We start from the raw sequence: 22,254 nt of genomic DNA on the forward strand, positions 1-22,254 counted from the left end.
TCATGGTCAAAGTAAAAGGTTCACTATTAAAACACAGTAGGAAGTCCAGTGTGATGTCATTGAACAATTAAAACTGTCATGATAAACGATAACTGGTTTACTCGTGGAACATTTTTACGATAATATTTATGACTTTATTGATTTGTCGTGCTATTGATTAGTGAATGATTTCAACATTCTGGGAATGTTTTATTATTAACTTCATGGATCATTAGGAAGTACTTAATCTGATTCAGCACTGGTTCCTTCCCGGCTCCCTCAAAATGACATTTCTTTTGTATAATAGCTTTAAAATATCAGTGCGCAAAATTTACCCTTCATGCATTAAAAGCTACCTTTGAAGCACATACGCTATATTGCCAAAAGTATTTGATCATCTGCATATGAACTTGAGTGACATCCAATTCTTAATCCATAGGGCTTAATATAATTCCGTAAGGGTTAGTTAGTGTATCTATGGGAATTTTTGACCATTCTTCCAGAAGTGAACCCTGAGAAGGTCCGGCCCGGAGTCTGTGCTATGATTCAGCCCAAAGGTGTTCTGTCAGGTAGAGGTGTTTGTTCTAATACCATCCATCCATTCGCGCTCACATTCACACCTATGGGCAATTTGTTCTAATACCACCTAAGCAAAACTACACCAATTAAATGTCTATAACACAGTAACACAAAAGTGTGCCGGCCACTCACAGTGTTTTATCTCCTTTCTGATAATTCACTGGAGAAAACTGTCTTTCCAAGCAATGACTCATCCATTTAAAAACAAATTACAAAACTATACATGAAATGTTTTCATACAAATGAGGCCAACAGACATAACATACATATTCCTTTCTTTTAATTTCAACTTTATTTTAACTTTGGACTAACATTAATAATTAAATGTATAAAAAGAAAAAACAAATACATTACTAAAACACAACAGATGATTATATTCCTATAAAACATCCAACAAAAAAATGTGGTTTATTAACTGGAACTCACGCAGGGCTATCAGGCGTGTGTGATCTCAGCTTTCAAATATGTTAAACTTTGTACTGTACCTTCTTGCTCATTTGGTTTACAACAGGCAATTTCAACAGAAGTCACAGTGATGCAGTTTTGTGCGACGCCCACTAGGGGGTAGCATGACACAAGTCAATCGGGGTGATTCCCCATGCAATTTCAGTCTGGCACATGGCTTTCTTTCACATCCTGACCTGCAACAGGTGCTGTTCACTGCACTGTGTGAACAGGAAACGATAAAGAGAAAAGGCTGCTCAGTGGAGCTCTTTGGCATCTTAATGTAACAGTTACATTGGGATTACAAAGACGATCCTTGAATCAAGTCAAGTCAAGAAAACCAGGAACAAAAAGAAATATAAAAAAAAAAAGAAAGAAACTGAACGCCAGGCATCCATGATTGCACTGCAGTAACATTTGGTAAAGTACAATCACAATGAAAGATTTAGGGGCAATTCTGGTCATCTGTGTAAGTGTGGGCACCTATATTTAATTATTAAACCTGTTTTATCAGGTTTTACAATCAGTAATCAGCATGCACAGCCACCCCGACTGCTGTTGGGTGTGTCCTTCAGGCCATCTCCCTTGTGATTGGTTGCCGGATTGGCATCACCGTTGACGCTCTCGTTCATCTTCTCGCAGATGACGTCCACCAGCTTATCAAAGACCTGCTTCACGTTGATGTTATCTTTGGCACTGGCCTCGAAGAAATGGAAGCCTGGCGAGAGAGCAGAGAGAGATAAAGAGCTTATGAGTGATTATTAAATAATGTTTTGTTCACGTGTTTTCATGCTGATAAACACCAGCGCGTACTGACCGAGCTCTTTGGCCAGTCTTTTGCCATCTTCAGTCGGCACCTGCCTGTCATCTTCCAAATCCAGCTTATTGGCCACCAGCACCACCTGAGCGTTGTCCCACGAGTAAGTCTTGATTTGTGTTGCCCTGAGAAAAACCAAAAAATCCAAACCATGTTCACAACTCTACTGTATCACCTACAGAGACCCTCAGTCCATCACAACAATGAACCAAAGTTGAGTCTCTTCTGATTTCTAGCATTCAAGTTCACTTTAATGGCAATGAAAAGGTTATTAATCACTGAAGGAGATCACTGAAGATGCATGGCACAAAATGATAGCACACTGTATAGACGAATAAATAAGGAAGTTAAGACACCAAGTAGTGCAAGATGGCAAACAGGATTATGATAACAATATCAACACACTGACAAATGAGACTAAACCTGTTTGAATGTCACATGATCTCGTCTTCTCATTGGTGTTGCTGTGAACACAATAGGCTCTGCTGACAAAGGGAAGTGGCATTAAGAGATTTTTGCTAAAAGGATTTGATCATCAAATGAGAGCTTTCACTTGAGTCCAAAATTCAAACGTTTCCGGATGTGTATGTTATTAGGAGGACTGTTTATTGCGCCTATCGATTGGTTTCCTTTTCATTTCTACAGGTTATGCAGTGGAACATTGCATTTCTTTAATATAACACAGCAGAATGATAATGCTCCTTTGACATTATTTGTAGTATTATTGTCAACCTGTTGCTATATGTGTTGATTTTTTTGATCGTTTCCAGGTCAAAGACGGAACCCCCCCGCCCCCCCGAAAAACAGTCTTTTAGAGGAAAGCCATAAGATGAACGTATCCATGGCGACACTGAGAAATTCCCTTTCTGAAGCGCACTGAATGTTTTCAACATCATAGCCTTTGTAAACTAAACATCATGGTCAAAAGACAGATCTAATTGCAAAACCTATGGACACACCTGCACATCTACACAGTGGATGCCCAAAGCATACTGTGCCTTTTTTGTCCTCGTGGACCTTAATGAGGGCCGTCATTAATATAATGAAATTCACTGAATTTATAAGGACTTGAAACCATACACTCCTAAGGGCAGAGGTTACTGAAGTTACAAAGCAAACCAAAGGGAACCAAGAGCCATTTTCGCACAGATTTTTCTGAGGATTCATTGGTCAAGAGTTGTCTGCAACCACTGGTTGCTAGGGAAAAATGTGTATTCCTTAACTGCTCGGCAGTGATTCATGGAAGCTACTGGCTGTTGCTGGATGAAATGAGATGCAAAGAAGGTGCAAAGAAGGTTCAGTAAGTTCACTTTAATTAGAATGAAAAGGTTATTAATCACTGAATAAAATCCCTAAGGATGCAAGTGGAAACATCACAAATGAAGAAAGCAGTATTCAAAATGAAAGACTGAATAAACTGAAACTGTATGGCACAAAATGTCAGTGCAATATATAAATGAATAAATAAACAGAAATATCCATTAAAAACAGTGCACTGCTGTCATGTCAAGTCAGCTAAGAGCCCAAGTAGTGCAAGCTGGCAACCCGGATTAAGATAAATGAGACTTAACCTGTTTGAATGTCACATGATCTCATCCCCTGATTGGTGATGCTGCGAACACAATTAGCTTTGCTGACAAAGTGAAGCAGCATTTACAGATTTTTGCAAAAGAAGACCGTTGGAAGAAGCTCAGAGTGGGATTTAGAGAAGTCTGAAGCAAAAGCATCTGATTATTGAAAACAGACTGAGAGCTTTCACCTGATATCATTTTCTCACTTTTGATGAAAGTCGTGTTTCAAGTCTTTTGTATCTGAAGTCTTCGACTAGAGCACTGGTAATGATAACATAAAGTAACAGTAATTATAACACACACACACACACACACACACACACACACCTACCTTCAGTTACCCCAGAATTCTAGAGGCAAATGTTGACTTTTTACTCCACCATATTAATTTAAAGGGCGTTGATTTTCAAATTGTACTTAGAAAACATACACTGATCAGTAACTGACGGATTAAATTAATATTTTAATGTTTCCCGTGGTGTCCATTTTCAGGAGGACTGTTGGTTGTGCCAATTGATATACTGTCCTTTTGTTTCTACAGGTTATACAGTGGAACATTATGTGTATTTTCTTTAATTAAACACATTGTTATATCCAATTTTTTAATGCAGCATCTATTCTTGTGAACAAGAGTGCTGCTTTTTTTAATTTTCTCCAAGTGATCCAAAAAAAACAACAAACAGTTGAAGAAAATGATAAGATGAATGTATCCATGGCGACATTGAAAAGTTCCCTTTCTGATGTTTTCACCATCACAGCCTTTTAAACTAAATGTCACGATCAAAAGACAGATCTAACTGCAGAGCCTATGGACACACCTGCACATCTACACAGTGGATGCCCTAAAGCATATTGTGTTTTTTTGTCCTTGTGGACCTTAATGAGGGCCGTCATTAATATAATGAAATTCACTAAATTCAAAAGGACTTAAAAGTAGTGACTGAGACCATACACTCCTCAGGAAAGAGCTTACTGAAGTCACAAAGTAAGGAAACCATGGGCCATTTGCCCACAAATTTCTATTGAGGTTTCTTTCGTGTCGTCATGCACACATTGCTCAAGAGTTGTCTGCAACCACTTGTTAGGGAAAAATGTGTATTCCTTAACTGCTTGGCAATGATTCATGGAATTTGCTGGCTGGAAGGAATCAGATACAAAGAAAGTGCTGCACCAAAAACCTCCTAGTTATCGCTGTTTTGTTTTTTTCCTGTAGTTTTTCGTGTTTGTCTACCAGCCCAACGTCAAAGTAGAGGTTGTGTCTCTGCTCTGCAGCCAGCATGTTTCTAGAAGAACAAATCTTTTACTTTGAAGGCAAACGGGTCTTCAATTCTGGTTCATGTTGCACTTTTCAGTTTCCCTAGAGGATAGCTGGACAGGCTTTGTAGACAAATCTGCCACTTGCATTAAAACTAAGACTGCAGCAAAATTTCAGCAACCAAAGCAAGGAGATTTTACTAATTGAGGAATAAACATTTTCCCTAGCAACAGCTAGTTGCCATGGGGGTTACTGACCAGTCTGTAGCGCAGCATGAGTGGGATGAATTAACATTTTCCCTGTCACTGCCATCACATTCAGCAACCACTCACAACCAGGGAATATCCCATTTTTCTTCACCATTGCTGGTTGCCAGATGGTCGTGAACTGGTCCCTAGGCCTGTGTGACTGAGGCCTAGACGTGGCTGGTGTTCACGGGTCTGTAAAACCTCAACACAACCACAGCGTTTTTTTGCAACCAAAGTGTCACCTCTGCTAGCCATTAGAAAGAAAGCAAGTTTAAGGCACTTCTGTGCAGGTATCACTTTTTAGACCAGTGAAACCCCCCCCCCCCCCCCAAAAAAACACATGCCTTGGAAAAATGCCTTCAGCCACTGGAAAACACACATGCCTATTCTGCATTAATTATATGCTTCATCTACCCACCAGTCCTGAACAGCACAGAACGACTCCTGGCTCGTGATATCGTACATGAGCAGAAATCCCATGGCTCCTCTGTAGTAAGCTGTGGTGATAGTCCGGTAGCGCTCCTGCCCAGCTGTGTCCTGTAAACACACATTGAATGGTGGATGAATTATTTTTACTGGCCCAACTCCAGAAATCACACAAAAAAATGAAGAAACAACAACCCTACTGAAATTCAATTTCACCACATGCAACAAATTTCTCAAAAGCAACATGAAAGCTTAAAAAAAAAACACTTAAAACACTGAAAGTTGTTTGCAAAATGAAAACATGACAGGGGAGCAAAAGTAAACGAATGGTTAACTCTGCAGAAAATGTAGCTTGCCATCACCAGTGTGTGAATGTGTGTGTGAATGGCTGGATGACTGAATGTAGTGTAAAGCACTTTGGGGGTCCATAGGGACTAAGTAAAGCGCTATACAACTACAGGCCATTTACCATTTACCAAAAGCAAAGGTCAATCATGAACTTTCTTAGAATAGAATAACCCCTCCCTTTTAAAATGTTGATGCTGCCACACCCTGGAAGCACACTAGGACACACTCTCAGGTCTTGCCTACATCTCCAGATGGTATTTTTCCTCTTCATGTTGCCTTGGGAAAAACCTTAAAGTAACAAATGTAACACTCCTGTGGATTCTTTGAAACTGCAGTAAGAAAACTAAGACTTTGAAACTAACTTCTTTAAACTTTCTCCCATGTAATGTGATGCCAGTAGCTGCTATGGACCTCATTAACACCACTGACTCTAATTGTACACATTCCTGGGCTTGTCAGCAACCTACAATTTATGTCACATGTAGCTGCGCTTATTTTAATGGTCCTAAGAAATCCCATTAAGTCCCTCAGCAGCCAATAACCCCGATTCTAAAGTGAAGGGCTCATAACAAAACATTTTCACAACCAATATACTGCGTGTCTTTCCTGAATATAAAACCTCAAGTCAACCAGCTGGGACGTTAAAAATCTGCTTGCTTGTTAATGCATCGGTAATAAAACTTTTACTGTTATTTATCTGAATTTTAATATGGTTATCTTTTATACTACTGGTTCATCATTTCACTTGGCACCTTCCTTGTGTGAAAGTGTGCAGCTGGATCATTGTAAAGCGCAGCCGAGAAGGCACGGCCCGCTGAATACATTAACTTCAAAAAAGATGCATTACTTTCATCTAACAGGAGTACTGTGGGTGAGTCCTCGCCTTCCGCTAACATTCAGTAATAGATCTGTCCTGGGTGTCAGTCTGCGCGGTAAGCACATTCGGCTCCTGCAGCTCAAACCCATGCATCTTTCATGAACCCCGCCGTCTGGGGACAATGTTAAACATCAACTGTTATTAACTCCAGAGAGTGAGAAATTAGTTCACATCCATGACAGGCTGCAGCATGTAAGAGGGCAAATCAGGGAATGGGAAGAGGATAAACACTCCATGTTGTGTAACAAGACTTTGAAAAGCTCTATTCATTTGGCCCCTCCTTTGGTTGAAGATGTATTTTAAAACCTCTTTGCCACAGGTAACGACCCCACATAAATTACCACTCCGACTTTAAAGAGACTGGAGCATTTTATAGTCAATTTTGTTGATATATTGTGTGTCAAAGCTGTTCTCTGTACAGTAGATTTTTACTCCGGTGTGGGGAGACCGGAGTAAAAATCTTCCTGAGCATTCAAGTGGAAATTATTAGGGACTTTTAAGATCTCAGTTATGTTCAAATGGAGCTACCTCTACATTAAGTGCCTCTAGGAGCATCCCAGACATCTATCACAGTCAGAGTAGTTAAAACAAGAACAACAAAAAACGGATAGGTTTTGTGTGACAGCTTGATTAAGATTATATTTGGTCAAACTGCAACACTGCCAGTGAGCTTTTAGTTCTTGGCTGCTGCAATGAATAAACATCTTTCAGTGAGTCAACAAACCTTGTTCTTGCCCTAATCATTATAACTATGTGCATGTGGTGACAAACAGTTTGAAAGCAGGAAGAAAAAACAGGTGTTTTTCTTTGGTTGGAAACCCCCCCGAAGTAAAATTAGTGTCTATTATTCCACGTCTTCAGATTTAAAAAAAAAACGTCTTGGTTAGTACTTCAGCAAAACGCCACAAACTATTATTTTAATCATGAGGACTGAAGACATAATTACACTAGTGTATAAGCTGCTATTGTGCTCCCAGTGGCCTAAACCGCCTCTCCTCTTGCCCTGTTAATGGAGGTCAAATACCAGGTAAAGAAGTACAAAAGAAAGAAATAAAGAAAAAAAAAACCAGCGGATGAGAGAAAATAAATCCTTTGCTTAGAGGGTTTAGGGGGTTTTCGATCCTAAGGACTTCTTAAAAATACTACCTCGCAGTGCAGAGGCTCTATCTCATGCCCAATCTCACCCAGATCTGTAGCTTGACCCGCTTGTTGTTCCTGTAGATGGTCTTGACTTTGAAGTCGATGCCCACCGTGCTGACAAACGCTGAAGTGAATGAGTCATCTGCATATCGGAAGAGGAATGAGGTCTTTCCCACGCTGCTGTTGCCGATGATCAGCAGCTTGAACATGTAGTCAAAGTTTTGGTCGGCTGGATCTCTCTGCTCGTGAGCCGCTCCTGGATCTCTGGCTAAAGCCATCTATCAAATGACGACAGACAAAAAGGAGAGGCACATGTGTGATCACTGAGATGGGCTATAAAGCATCTTTCTTTTTTGTTGTTGTTGATAAATGTTGTCTTTTGTGCTTCTTGTATTAAATATTGTTTGCAGCAATTTGTAGTGGTTGTGTGTGTACATTTTGGTTTTCTGTAGTGTCTGTTGTTGATTGCTGTCCCTTAAAATGCCTAAAAAGGGACAAGTTCTGCCAGTTACCTGTGGCTGGTAATCCTACATATACTCACTGACCACTTTATTAGGTATGCCATGCCAACAATGGGTTGGACCAATTTTTGCCTTTAGAATTCCCTTAATTCTTTTTTGCACAGATTCAACAAGGTGCTGGAAATATTTCATCAGAAGATGGGTACACGATGGTCATAAAGGGATAGACGTGGTCGACAACAATACTGAGATGGGCTGTGGTCTTTAAACAATGCTCAGTTGTGACTAAGAGCTCAAAGTGTGCCAAGAAAATATCCCCCACACCATCACAGCACCACCAGCCTGAACTGCTATAAGGTAAGATGGATCCATGCTGATCTTGCAATCGATTTCTGCTGTGACTCATCAGGCCAGGCAACTTTTTTTTTTTTTCCAATCTTCTACTTTCCAATTTTGGCAAACCCGGGTGAACTATACCCTCATTTTTCCTGTTCTTGGCTGACAGGAGTGGCCAATCTAAGTAAACCCTAGACATGGCTGTGCAGTCCCAGTAGATCAGCAGTTTCTGAGATGCTCAGACCAGCTCATCTGGCACCAGCAGTAATGCAACATTTAAAGTCACCTTTCTTCCCAATTGCAATGCATGCCATGCACCGCAGCAGCTCATCTTGATCACGTCTATATGCCTAAACGTACTGAGTTGCCATGCGATTGGTTGATTAGATATTTGCATTAATGAGCAATTGAACAGGTGTACCTTACACCTGTTCAACTGCCACACAAAAATAACACAAGTACAAGAACAACACAGAATAGGTGTGGCTGTAAGGCAGTTAAGGACAATTACATAATTGCAGGCTCAGGGTGCTGCACTGGGTCAACTGCTGGTAAATGCATACATGTACAGGAAGAAACAGGATAGTATCTACTAGTTCCTGTTTTTAATCAGTCACATAACTGCTTGGCTTTAATGCATACAAAAATAATCTAACAGAGTCTGACTTGCCAGTAATCTCAATATATTATATCAATATATATCAATATATTGCGCAATGATGTCTTATAGCAAAGACAGGAACATGTGACCATGGTAGGGAACGTCGATGCCGATGTCAGACACGTCATCTACACAATCAAATGCCCATTGCAAATAAATTTTAAATAAGGAATTTTTAGACAAAGGCAATGCAGATACATTCCTATAATTGAACATAGTCAAATGTACTGGTTAATCCTTTCAATGTTAGATGATTAGCTAATGTATGAGCTCATGTTAGTTTCTCTTAAATGTTAATATTGGAGGTTTAATGTTTGTTTGAATTAAAAAACAAAAGATGGCAACTGAAAACAAAAAAGGAGGGGGAATACTAAAGTTAAGAATAGCACTGGCTTTCGCAAAATCCAGGATTACCAGTATATCAGCTGTGGTGTCACAGTGATAAATATCAGCTATTTGAGAATTCAGGTTAACACTCAGACGTCTGAAATCCATCCACACTAAGAGCTGAGCAGATGCTGATGTTGGTAAATGGAAGTGTTATTTTAAAAATGGTCCGTCTTCCTCCCTGATTCCTCTTAGCGCTTATCACTGTGCTATGAATCACAGCCAGGGCGTGCTCCTTACTCTTTTTCTTCCCTGGACCGGTCACCTCCTGCTCTCTCCATCCATTTGTCACAAGAACACATGTTAAAAACGTATAGGATCGGTAGAGACTGAGCGGTGGGAAGGGGGCAATAGATTCTCCCCCGCTTGTGTATTTTATCTATCACCCATCTGGTCATTCATTCACCCAGTGACACTACTACTTACATGCACACACAAACACACTCCTTACTCTCATTTATCTTCCTTCTCTCCTCACATATTCATCCATCTATGCATCCCTCCTGTCATCATCCGGCCAGCCAGCTTCCCTCCCACTCTTAACTCTCTCCTTCCTCCATCACTCGGCATCAATCCATCTACATTCATCTATCTACCCCCCCTTCTCCCTCTCTTTCTCCTCCACCCCCTCCTCTTCTCTCAGGGGTTGAGTCCTGCTCCTCCTTGGCTGCTGAGAAGTCTCTGGAGACCAGCTCAGCATTACAGCTTCCAAGATCATAAAAGAGGGGCTGAGCGGCATGCTGCTGTACACACTCAGCAGAACATCAATATCCGCGCATGCGCCTACATCAGCATGAAAGTACCTGGCACACACTGAAGTATGTGTGTGTGTGTGTGTAGGGTCGTGTATTTACTTTAGCTTGGGAAAACATGTCAACTCTCATTAATGCACATTCAATATTTGACTTCAGAGCATCTGACGCCTGGTTTGTAACTGCTTTAGTCAGTCAATGCAGTGCACGAGAGCAGCTGTTTCACGGGACACTTCATTGCCCCACTTGTTGACACCGAATCCAAATATCTGTGTACAAATTAGCCCGATTAACCACGAACAAAGTTCATATTCTGAAGCCACCGATGACACTTGTAGCCTTTAACTAACTAAGAGTCTAAGTTGCCTACACCGCCTTACCATACGGCAGCTCAGCTACAAACCTGATGACATTTAACAGCCCCCGTCTGCCTTTGCATACAACTGTGAGTGAATGCAAATTACCTCGGGTGTTGTTTATGGGTCTGTCTCCTCTCTCCCTCCCGAAGTGTTCACACGTCTACCTGAAAGTCGATGAGTGTGTGCTGGCTGCTGCAGCTGTTGCTGTCTGTCGGGCTCTCCTGCTCAGGTGTTCCTGTCCCGGATCTCCACACTATGCATGTGCATATCTATCACTGGGACGTCCAACACGCAACTTGTCAAGTCATGCCCAATATGAATCACGCACTTCCGGTATAAACTTTCAAAATAAACATTACAAAAGAAAGCTGACGTTTTAGGGTAACATACATCTGAGTGCAAATTTCTGGCAGTTGGGTGTATTTGTTTCCAGGAGTTTTCAGACAAAGTTGGCTCACCCTCTGCATTTCTATGTAAATTAATAAAGGATAACAATTTGTTCATCGCGGGGTTTTATATAGTAGGCAATCTGCACCCACTGATGGCAACCGAAGGAAACTAATAAATAAGTTGAGGGAGAGCTGAAGGTGTTGAGAAAATCTTCGAACTCCATTTCATAATGAGCTGAGCAGTGTAGCTAAGCAACAAGCCGTGCTCCTTGATACCGGTACTGTTTTCTCATTACTTGGCCATCTTGTGCAAAGAAAAAAAAGACGAAGAGATTTTTCAAACTCGGTAAACACGAAGGAATCATTTTGAGTCAAATGCAACTGAAACATTCAAAATCAAGCGAACATTTATTCAAATAATTAAAGAAATTAAGGAAATCATGAAGGAAAATGGGCTTGGTATACCATTCAAGTAAATTTCATTTAATCAGGTTCCATTAAACCTAAACTTTTACATTGCACTTATATAACGCATTACACGAAAAATTTACATGTAATTAAAATAGTTAAAAGCAGAATTTGGGGCACAATTATTTTACTTTTTCTTTTGAGTGTACGATCAGTTCTCGATGGTCAAAAAACGAGTTTATACTGGTTTATTTTGAAGGTTATTGCTAAATTTCCGGTATTCTGTTGCCTCACCTGCTGGTGGACGCACTTTCAATACTAAGCCTTCCGATAAAACAAACAAAGTAAAAAATAAAAAAACTAGAAAAACAAATAAACAAAATTCCCAGGGCAGCTAAATAATGTGTTGACTTGTGCAACAGTTAGGCATCCAAATCTCATGAGCTCCCAGGTTTACTGGACACCGACACGGTAAATAAAATTGTCTGATTTTGTGGAGCTACCAGCTGTGGCGAACCCTTGTGTGAATAAAGGAAAAGTAGCTTTTTCTCTTACCATTTACAAAACTGCACTTCAAAATATAACCTTCTAAAACACTTCAAGTGTTAGGTCACACAAACCAGCTGTGGTCTTTATTTACATGCATCAGCCTGACTATGAGCAAGTAGTCATGCACACCAGGGCACATTAATCATGTCCCGACCCGATTATCTTCACTCGTTGGGAAATCTCAAGTGATATTACTGCTACAAAACGCTTCAGGTGAAATGAAATGAAGTGAATCATGTCAGAAAGGAAGAACCCTACACCTACAGGATCATTTTTACAACAAACAAAGACTTTTATTCAGGTTTTATTGGCGTTTGCCTGCAATAACAAACTATAATAAACAACTCTTATTTACGCTATAAACAAAGAACTGTATGTAGATTTGACAAAGGACATTAAACACAATCTATATTATAGATTTTCTCTTTACTTCCATGGAATGAACCACCTATTAATATTATTGTTTAAATGAGAAACGACGTCAGCTTGATAATCTAAGATCCTAAAAAAGCTAATTTTATTAATAACTTTTGTCAACCTGTGACAAAACCTATAAAAACAACACTGAATATATAAAGTAGAATAACAAACGAAAAACAAGTATTCAGATCCTAAAACAGAGGAATACACACAAAGAAAAAACATTGTAGAACCTAAACGCGTTAATGTTGCAGGGTTGTGAAAAGCAGTGGAACAACAGCAGGCCAGTCAAGCAGTTAGCACCTCAAAGGCTTTGTTTTCATCTAAAACCACAAAACCTTTAACTTCACACTTAGCCAGCTAAATCACATAACAGTGTTATGAGTCATAAGCATAAAAAAATCTAACTTTTAATACTTCTGTTATCTACACACAGTAATGCTGTTACATTAACATGAATGAAGTCTCTCGAAACCTAAACATAGCCTCTGGAAAAAAAAGAAAAGGCCACTTTTTTTTTTGAATCCTCACTCAGTATTCATCATAGCTAATCAGTCAATGAACTGAGGTACTGGGCTGAATCATTGAGCCCCCATAGCCTGCAGAACTCCTTGACGAAAGGCTGAACCAGGTCGGGCTCCTCGGTGATGATGATGTTCTCCATGTTGCTCTGCACTGCTGTCAGCGTCCAGTTGAGGGAGCCGGTGATGAGCGTGCGGCCATCCACCACTGCAAACTTGTGATGCATGTGGACGGCGCTCACATCGCACCGCACGCAGATCCCTAGGGAGCAGAGGGTGGATAGGCAGGAGGAAGGAAGGGAAACTCTTTAATGCCTTACAGTATACAGCGCTTGTTTCCCTTCATCTACTTACTGTGAAATTCTGCACAAAAATTCAATGCGCCTCAAAAGGGAAAATGGTGGTTTTTAAAAGTACAGTATGTATGTAACGATCTCTTTAGTGCTACACCTTTAAAGATTGAAAGACTGTTACATATGTGTTTCTAAATGGATGGTGTGGAAAACTGAGGACCCAGAGGACCTGTAAAATACAAAGGTATTGTAAGCAGACGAAATGTAACCGCATTAAAACCTGCGCGCTTTGACCACATATAGGATTACCTAACACCACATCAGCCTCTCATGAAATATTTAGGACACTCACTACTTATTTCCATTATGGTTACCTTTTCTTGGAATATAAAAAAATATATATATATAACATGCAAAGACTGTATATCTGTATATTTTTTGTAAATGTGACTGTTATGTGCATCTGAAAGTCTAACATTAACTCATATGCACTGCAACACAGTGAACTTGTGGGTTTTAAACAGGCAATATAAAGTAAAAAATGTAAAACATTCTGATCTAAACTACAGCACTGAGACCGAGTTTTTTTAATGCATTAAGTGTTTCTCTGTTCTTCAGTTGTTTTGTACGGAAATGATCATAAGGAGGATGTTGGATCTCAGTATGCATTACCCGGCAGACTGCTAATTTTTAGATTGGCCTGCAGATTACTCTCACAGATTAGTCATGCAAATCTTCTCTTGAATTTGGCAAGTGCATGCCTCTTAAAAAAACCCACATTACCAGAAATGGCTTTTTAGCAAACCGAAGAAAGACAAGATCTTTTTCAGAATCTGTTTTATCATCCTTGTTAAAATGTTTAACAAATGAACTCTTGACTATCTTAAGTGATGATAACCTTTACCCCTGTGCTTTATTTATGTACAGCGGTTCAAGAAGCTCCACAAGATAATGATGAAATATAATAAGAAGAAAAGAGACGTTGACTGTTCTTTGTGCCAAAGTGGTTTTCGTGTGATTTGCAGTCAATACACACATGCACACAAAAACACACACACTTTCTCTCTGAAGAGACACACTTTGCTGTCTGGCTGCCAGTTTTGCACTTACTTAATTCTTACTTAAAGCTTCTGTCTTGCAAAAAAAATTAAAAAAAATAAAAAGGGTTACATTGTATTAAAGTTGAGTGTCTCATTAAAGAACCACAAAGATCTCCAGTGCCCTGCAGTTGGAAAATAAAATACACTGGTGAAGATGGTGTCATTTTCACCGGTGGATGTACAGCTAATATAATAGTTCAAAGAGTATGAGCGAGAGTGCATAAGGGACAGAAACAGAAGAAAAGGGACAGACTCAATCAAATATAGGTGTGATATATAGTTAGTTAGCTAAGTGCAAAAAGCTGCAAAGACGGCTCAGACTTATTAGGGCAGACAAATCAAAAATGGAAAGGTTTTGCTGATTGGTTTTTGGAAATAACTGTGTGTGTGGGTGTGTGTGTGTGTGTGTGTGTGTGTGGGGGGGGGGGGGTTCTAGCTTACTGACGACAGGACCCAAAGTTCAGCAGTAAAAGGGATATTGTTGATATATGTTTCCAGAGGCTGATATATGGTTGGAGTAATCTATTAAATGCAGAGAGGGCTGCAGAGAAAGTGAGACAGCATGAGTCAGACACGTGACACAAAATCTTTCAGAGAATGATTAGTCTGACTCATAGGAGGGCTTGTAGCGGCAACCTCCATTCACACAGACAGCTCCTTTTATCTCTCTCTAATCACAACTAAGGAACCCAGTGATAGTAACAATGACACTTAAAGTCAAAGAACATAAACTGAGCAGCATTTCTTGAGCAGGACCTGAGTCATCCTTCTTGTATCTATAATAATGATCTCAGAGGTTAGTGTGACTGTTTTTTTTAACCAATAACACCACCCAAAGGACTACATACAGTATGTCTCAGTGGCCTGTGTGAGATTTATGAGACACTTTGCAACAATAGCACCCTGAGTCACACACTGACTCAAGTTACAATATATATGTATGCTTCCAAAACATTTCATATATATATATATATTAAAAAAAAAATCTCCTCCCTTACCGGCTTTGCGGAGGACGCCGATCTGGGAGCCACTGATGGCCGAGTAGACCTTGTCAGTGAGGACTCGGATGGTTACGCCCCTGCTATGCAGCAGTAGTACAGCCCTACTCAGATCCATGTTGGAAAAAGAAAAAAGACACAAGTCCAGAGAAGAGCAAGCAGACAGGATGTAGCGGAGAAGACGAGAGAAAGAGGTGTCTACACCATGAGGCAATGAGCAGACATGGGAGCTGGAAGAGCAGAAAACAAAAGATCACCTGTCATAATTCATGACCACTTAAGTAAAGTTTAGCTTTCAGGGTTCATTTCATGTGAAAAAAATACTTAAGTAGATGAAAAATGATTTTAAAAAGAGGTGAAGTTAATAGACATTGTAACATCTTTGGCAGCGATATAGGAAAACAATAATTACTTCAAGTTTCACTGATGTTCCACTTACTGAGGTAACGTGGGAGAGAAGATGTGCTCCACACAAGCCACCTCTGAGGGGAAGAAGAGGACCTTATTGGTGATTCTTTCAGATCGGCGACGACTGAAGAGCCAAAAGAGCAGCTCCAGACTGAGGGAGAGGGCCACCACTCCCAGGCTGACCACCTTTACTGTCCACATTGCTACCATGTAAAGAAAATAACTTTAAGAATCAAATGTGTAGCATAATGAAAACATCCTTGTCCTCATGCATGATCATAACGTGTTTTAATGTAGATTCTTTAACAGATAGAAAACAGAAAACAAGCTGAATTGTGGAGGACTCCAGCTTATCAGTTCTGAGGATTCACGCCCTTATAAACAACCTTTTCTTATTTTCTCGTCTCACCCTTCATTAGATCAGTAGTGCAATGTTTGTAGCTCCACAATGTTTTTTTTGTTTTTTTTAAATACAGAACATCTTCAACTCTGTAGGAAACCTCTATGAACGCTGTTAAAATAACGCACCACAAATCATACATTTAACACATGTAGCTTGAACACAAAGGCTTGTTCATATTTGCCAAAGAGATCTTGATTATCTCAAAGACTTTTGGGAAAATGTTCTGTATGAGACAACAGTTTGGGTCCTGTTACATCTGATGTAAATATAACACAGCAGTTCATTAAAAATAACATCATACCTACAGTCAAACATGGTGGTGGTAGAGTGGTGGTTTGAGTTGCTTTGGTGCTTCAGGATTTAGATGACTTGCAGTAATTGATTGAACCATTAATTCTCCTCTTTACCAGAAAATCCTGAAGAAGAATGAACTGGCCATCAGTTCATGCCCTGAAGTTCAATTGCAATTAGGTTATGCAGGAAGACAATGATCTGAAACATATCAGCAAGTCAACCCCCAAAGTCCAGATTTAAAGGAAATCGAGAGGCTTTGACATGACCTTAGACTGTTTATGCTTTAAAACCCTTCAGTTTGGCTGAATTTAGAGCTGGCCAAAATTCCTCTACAGTAAAGTTAAAGTCTCACTGCCAGTTATCTCAAACGCCTCATTGCATTTCTTTGCCTTGTACTTGTGACATGTGCAATGACAATAAAGTTGAATTCGAATTCTAATGCCAAGGGTGAAAAAAACAGTTATTAGACTTTGGGGCAATTGCTCTTTTCACACAGGGCCAGGTGGGGTTTAGATAACTACCCACTTTAATAAATTAAATTATAATTTAAAAATGTTATTTTACTATATGCTCTATTGGTTTTATTTGAAAATAAATGATGTACAATATTAACATAAATGTTGCCATTATGATACTTTATATCAGAGTTAGCATAAAGCTAATTTTCACCTCCAGTCACGTGCTAGGTTACATTACAAATAATTATAACAACAATAAAACAAACAATATCTCATAAAGGGTCATTCACAAAACACACACCCACATGCCCATGAGCGCCAAATAAGAAACAACAGGAATTATCTCAGCCTGATTAGAGTACTGCAGTTCTTTTATACCCTTACTCTGGTTATCTTTGTCTAAGAAGTTTAAAAATGATCTGAAACATGTAAGTGTGACAAATATGCCAAACAAACTGTTGTTCACTGCACTTTGTTTTCGGCTTTAACCAGTAGAACGCAAATTAGCTCCCTGAATCGGTTAACCAAGCTGAACTGAGCGAATCAAACCAGCATCTTAACAGTGTTGAGCTACTGTTGCTGACTAGAAATCGAAGCACATTTGACCAATGTTAGCCTTGCGAGATGTGGAGCATGTCAAAACAGCAAAACTGAGGTTTTTATTTTATTTTATATTATTTTATTTCTTTAGAAAACAAAGGCAAACCTGAACAAGCTTCTGTCGCCACCACGTGGGAATAGGCAGCGCCAAGATCTTTGTCGTCACTATCAGGCAGTTAACAGACACGTCAGCTAGCCAATAGCAGGCCACGACGCTCACACTCTTCTCCAATTACGTAACGCGAAGAGTTACGGGTGCTGGAGCCAACGGAAGCCGTTTCCGCAAAACGGTAGCGTGTGTTTTCAACAAGAAAAGGTAAACTATCAATACATAACGTTTACCGGTCATTGTGTGTTTAATATGTGGGGATAGTTGAGGTATAATGAAATAGAATATAGCATTAAGTATTTTTTTCTATCGCGAGACGATTTGTATTGCACGAGAGAGCAACAACAAACATGCTAACGTTAGCCTGTTAACAACAGTGTGCGGCACCAGCAGCAACTAGCAGCTGGTGTTGTTCTTTTAGCAAGTATTCTCACATATATATGGTGCTGTTGGTCCAGTGTGCGTGCCGTCTTTGTTGAAGCAGTGTGATTTTTGTTTCTTTCACTCAGACTCGATTCCCTTTGTGTAAAATGGGTCGTCGCAAATCCAAAAGAAAGCCTCCTCCAAAGAAGAAGATGACGGGGGATCTGGAAACTCAGTTCACATGTCCTTTCTGCAACCACGAGAAGTCATGTGATGTCAAAATGTATAGTGCCCACCTAAACACACCTGGTCTATGGTTCGTAGGTAGATTTCTTAGGTGATTGGTGGTCTCTGACGCTTCTTCTCGCTTTGTCTTTCAACAGGGAGAGAAGCAGAAACACTGGGATAATATCATGTACAGTCTGCTTGGAGGAGTTCCAGACCCCCATTACCTGTATCCTTATTTAGGTGGCAGCTCTCTTTCTCATATAGCAGCAAAGCAAATATAAGGCAGAGCAGTTTCTTGTTATTTTATTATCTTTGCACATTTAAATAAATTTTTTATATGAGGAAAAGTAGTTTGACAAAATAAAATATTAGCTCATACATTATTCAGGGGTTAAAGAAGTTCATAGGGATGTACTATAAAACCAGTTTAATGGCTTGTTGAGCTATGTTGCGCTTAAAGTCAGCGTTTTCTTTGTCACAAAAGTGATCTCGTTTTACCTTGATAAAAACCTATGCTGAACACACAACCTGGTTGAGAGTAGGTTATCTTTAGAGTTTTGGTGTAAAATTCAATTATTCTTAAAATTGATTTATTCTTCTGCAGGAAATCTACGTCCTAGCTTACGTTGTAACCAGAAACTCATTTTATCCCTGCACTGCAACCATGCACCCCGTCAAAGTAATCGTGGTATGCGTTGATCCGACATTTAGTTGCATTTCTCTGGAGGTGCACATCAAGTTACCTAGAAGGTTGTGGCTTAGTGTTAAAAAGGCACTGAGGCTCAAGCGGTTATTATGTAATTAACTTAATTTAAAGTGTTTGTTTTACCGCTCTGTGCGATTAATCCCAAGATTTGCCGCAGGAGTAATCTCCTGACCTTTTCTTTTGTACCGGTCTTGTTCTTTACTATTATATGTTTTATGTTCTTGGTGGATTTTTAGACAGCATTGTATTGTCATTATCTGATAACATCTGTGAAGTGTAGGTGGCACTCACAGGTATCATTTCACGTGGAAGAAAATCCACATGATTTTATGTGAGCGCCCACAGAGCCTGAAGCAGAACACTCTTAATGGAGAAAGTTTATAACGTGCATCACAACAGTGGTTATCTAGGGTTATAGGCTTTGACAAGCACATTAAAGCAAAGAAACTGGCTGTATTGAGCTTAATTCGTTGTATACTGCCTCTTTGAATAATATAGAGTGGCATTAGGCTAAAACCTTGGTCATACATATGCAGGTGGTCAGGTTGTTGGTCATTTCTTTCTTTCTTTCTTTGTGAGGCCCTATATGTTTTACTAATAGCTCGTCTTAGGAAACCTGCCTTAAATGTCAACATCAGCATTTGCCTTCATTGCCTCACCACATCACTGAAATGAGACAGTGTCTCTTTCATATACCGTGCATATGACCATAGCTTCTAACTTATCTCAGGTTGACTATGTAGTAAGTCCACCTAAAAACTAACTGGTGCATAACTAAATCAGTATTTGTTTTGGGAAAAAATAATACCGTTATCTTGTTTTCACTTGGCCACAGTAACCACATAGATTAAATCAGATATCTTGAGAGCTTAATTGTAGGTCATATGAGCAATTTAATGATATCAAATGACTGAAATACTTGGTTGTTGACAGCTGGGAGACAAGGTTAAATTATCAGGAAAAAAGAGGTGGTAGGCTGACTTTAAATAAAGGTTATATAATCAAACTATATTGTTATACTTTAAACGACAGCAGGTCACGTCATTTTTCCATCTCCATGTAGTCTGAGACCAATATGAGGAACTGTTTAATTTTATCAGAGTAATAAAAATGTTGTGGTACAAGCTTAGAAAGGCAGGAGACCTTTGGAAAATGTTAATTCGTTTATTTTACTTCCAATAAATAACCTGGCTTCAGAATGCGATTTGCTCAAACACATTGTAATAACTGGAACTTTGTATTGATTTTTAAAGTTCACCTCATTCTCTGTCTGTGGATGTTTTTATTTTTAAGCAACAGCATCGTTTTTTTATCCTTAATCCATTCTTCCTCAGATCTGTCAGAGCCAGTTGATGTGTATAGTGATTGGATAGACGCCTGTGAAGCAGCCAATCAATAGAACTCATGAAAATGGTTAGAAACAGAGCGCAGTTAAGTTCTACCCACACTGAAGAGGAAAACCTTTTTTTTTCTTTTTCTTTTTGCATTGCTTGATGCATGCTTGTCATATGTTCCTGTTCACAAAAAGCTGTCAATTGCCCAATGGCCGCTTTGCAGGTTCTTGAACTCTTTATAAGCTGCCAAACAAAAAACTGAGCTTGAATCAGCAGCAGAAATGGGAGAAAATGTGCAACTACTGATAAATAAAATATCCAAATGTCAAATTTGTGGGTACTCTGTTGCCGACACATACCTAGCATTAACTTTCTAACAGCTAACTAGACATGGATGCTACAATAATTAAACTGATAGTAAAATCTAATCTATTTTAGCTAGCTACAGACATTTTGTTGCACATTGTGAGGCCGGCTGTTTTCCTTCTAGCAGGCCTGATTTCAGAGTATGACATGTTGCGCTTTGTCTCTACACCTGTCAGAAAGGTGGTGAAGAGTTCTCCCCTTTCTGTTTAAGGTTTCAGCTCACAACTCTAGTTTTGACTCTTGAGATTTATTACATAATTTGTTCTGTGCAGTGTACCCTGATTTATCTTTACACATTTAGCAGAGCTGTCTGTTTTAAAAATACAGCTTCTTTTTTGGGTGGGTGGTTGGTTGGGGGACCTTATTGGTGATCATCTAGGTCCATTCTTTTAAAATAAAGTATTTTGCATTGAAAAAATGCTTCCAGGTATTTAGTTTCTAACTGCTAGAGATATCTAAGAGATACAAAGATTATGCAAGCGAACATATTCACATCTTAGCATTTGAATATTTTAATATGAATATTTGTATCATGAAAGAAACTATGAATATGGTGAGTAGGTTGATTTTAAAATGGACAACTCTTGAGTATTATTCCTACAGTTTTTCAAAGTCTGACACAAGCAACTCGATCTAGTTGAAGAGTAAAAATTGTCTTGTTTTTTTAATGATTTATACAGTCTTGGTACAAGGAATCCTGAGCCGGATGTTTGTTCAGTCCAACTGCAGTGCTGGAAAATGTCACTGAAATAGCTAATCATGAGCTTTGTGTGTGTGTATGTGTGTGTGTGTGTGTAATCTATAATGATTACTCAGATTTAAGTATGATGTTACAGATTCTGGTCATAATGCAGTCACTCAGACATCTGTGTCACAGCATTAGGTCATTCCACTCTAGAGAGGCACAAGATGTTCAAGATTCATGCTGAGCTGCTGAGTTCATGAGTTTTGAAATGTTTTTAATCCATTCAGTTTCTGTTTCTGATGTCTTTAGGTTATATGTTCATGAAATAAAATAATTTTAAGATGCACAAATGTTCTTTTAATGGGCATGTATATGCAGTAATGTGCAGTATTTCGATGCCTTGAAGTCAGTAGTTTATGCTCTATGACACTCTCCTACTCAGCCATCTGTTTTGGGTATCATGAATCAGAGCTGTTTTGTTTAATGTTTACTTAATGGATATGTTTGATTTTGATCCTGTGGTAGAGACTTAAGGGTAACCCCATCATTATTACATTTTTTATTACGCTCCACAAATCTGATGAAAATTCCAAATCCAAGCAGTATGTTATGTTTTCTGACTTACCTGTCCTGTTGATCTCACGTCTGCCGTTTAATGGGAAGAAGCAGTTTCGTTTTGCAGAAATACTCTGTAAATTATAGAAACAGCATGCTACTGTAGCTTAGTAAATATTACAAAAACAAATTCTTGGATTTTCACCCACATGTTCATAAACACTTGGGGTGCTAATAAGTATTTATGGAAGCAAGAATGTGTGTGTGTGTGGGCTTGCCTCCAAATACACCACATTGTCCAGATCTTAATGAGAAAAAACACACAACCCTGTTAAAGTCTGGCTTATTAATGTGATTATTTTTTTGTAACATTTTTACGGCAATCGATGGCTCTACAAAGAGACAGATGACTTAATTCGTTTTTTAC

At 39.2% G+C, this 22,254-nt stretch overlaps 3 protein-coding genes across 9 annotated transcripts; 1 reads left to right on the forward strand and 2 right to left on the reverse strand.

The window, feature by feature from the left end:
- Positions 1-701: 701 nt before the first annotated feature.
- LOC147328007 (ras-related protein Rab-3D-like) lies at positions 702-11,233 on the reverse strand. The gene is made up of 5 exons (XM_086296090.1): positions 10,746-11,233; positions 7,729-7,962; positions 5,312-5,430; positions 1,820-1,944; positions 702-1,720 (listed from the first exon to the last, which is right to left on the reverse strand). The coding sequence occupies exons 2-5, from the start codon at positions 7,960-7,962 to the stop codon at positions 1,533-1,535; spliced, it is 666 nt and encodes a 221-aa protein (XP_086152216.1). The 5' UTR covers positions 10,746-11,233; the 3' UTR covers positions 702-1,532.
- Positions 11,234-12,257: 1,024 nt separating this feature from the next.
- On the reverse strand, positions 12,258-18,222 carry pld6 (phospholipase D family, member 6). Of its 7 annotated transcripts, none has more exons than XM_086296093.1 (5): positions 18,025-18,222; positions 16,435-16,545; positions 15,758-15,929; positions 15,319-15,548; positions 12,258-13,189 (listed from the first exon to the last, which is right to left on the reverse strand). In XM_086296093.1, the coding sequence occupies exons 2-5, from the start codon at positions 16,442-16,444 to the stop codon at positions 12,954-12,956; spliced, it is 648 nt and encodes a 215-aa protein (XP_086152219.1). In that variant the 5' UTR covers positions 16,445-16,545; positions 18,025-18,222; the 3' UTR covers positions 12,258-12,953. The 7 variants fall into 7 exon arrangements, with proteins under 7 accessions (XP_086152219.1, XP_086152218.1, XP_086152222.1 ...); XM_086296092.1 differs by lacking the exon at positions 18,025-18,222 and adding an exon at positions 17,588-17,828; XM_086296096.1 differs by lacking the exon at positions 18,025-18,222 and adding an exon at positions 17,588-17,828 and having other exon boundaries at positions 16,431-16,545.
- Positions 17,638-21,622, forward strand: LOC147328009 (transcription elongation factor 1 homolog). The gene is made up of 4 exons (XM_086296099.1): positions 17,638-17,797; positions 18,100-18,236; positions 18,337-18,407; positions 20,222-21,622. Exons 2-4 carry the CDS (start codon positions 18,121-18,123, stop codon positions 20,284-20,286), a joined length of 252 nt encoding a protein of 83 aa, XP_086152225.1. The 5' UTR covers positions 17,638-17,797; positions 18,100-18,120; the 3' UTR covers positions 20,287-21,622.
- Positions 21,623-22,254: the final 632 nt, after the last annotated feature.

Source organism: Aulonocara sp. 'chitande type north' Nkhata Bay, linkage group LG6 (genome assembly GCF_057382095.1).
Source record: "Aulonocara sp. 'chitande type north' Nkhata Bay isolate Kocher_YH1m ecotype deep benthic linkage group LG6, A_spYH_male_GT1.1, whole genome shotgun sequence".
In the NCBI taxonomy this organism is placed as follows: Eukaryota; Metazoa; Chordata; class Actinopteri; order Cichliformes; family Cichlidae; genus Aulonocara; species Aulonocara sp. 'chitande type north' Nkhata Bay.

What these genes read in the sequence shown, in the direction of transcription:
- LOC147328007 (XM_086296090.1), bottom strand. Translation starts at nt 7,962, where the DNA reads ATGGCTTTAGCCAGAGATCCAGGAGCGGCTCACGAGCAGAGAGATCCA. An exon ending in TTCTGTGCTGTTCAGGACTG is followed by an intron (nt 1,945 to 5,311) that starts GTGGGTAGATGA and finishes GGTTTTTCTCAG; the next exon opens with GGCAACACAAATCAAGACTT. An exon ending in AAGACTGGCCAAAGAGCTCG is followed by an intron (nt 1,721 to 1,819) that starts GTCAGTACGCGC and finishes CTCTCTCGCCAG; the next exon opens with GCTTCCATTTCTTCGAGGCC.
- pld6 (XM_086296093.1), bottom strand. An exon ending in TTCTCTCCCACGTTACCTCA is followed by an intron (nt 15,549 to 15,757) that starts GTAAGTGGAACA and finishes CTGCTCTTCCAG; the next exon opens with CTCCCATGTCTGCTCATTGC. An exon ending in CGGCGTCCTCCGCAAAGCCG is followed by an intron (nt 13,190 to 15,318) that starts GTAAGGGAGGAG and finishes TCTGCTCCCTAG; the next exon opens with GGATCTGCGTGCGGTGCGAT.
- LOC147328009 (XM_086296099.1), top strand. Translation starts at nt 18,121, where the DNA reads ATGGGTCGTCGCAAATCCAAAAGAAAGCCTCCTCCAAAGAAGAAGATG. An exon ending in AAGTCATGTGATGTCAAAAT is followed by an intron (nt 18,237 to 18,336) that starts GTATAGTGCCCA and finishes GTCTTTCAACAG; the next exon opens with GGAGAGAAGCAGAAACACTG. An exon ending in GTTCCAGACCCCCATTACCT is followed by an intron (nt 18,408 to 20,221) that starts GTATCCTTATTT and finishes ATTCTTCCTCAG; the next exon opens with ATCTGTCAGAGCCAGTTGAT.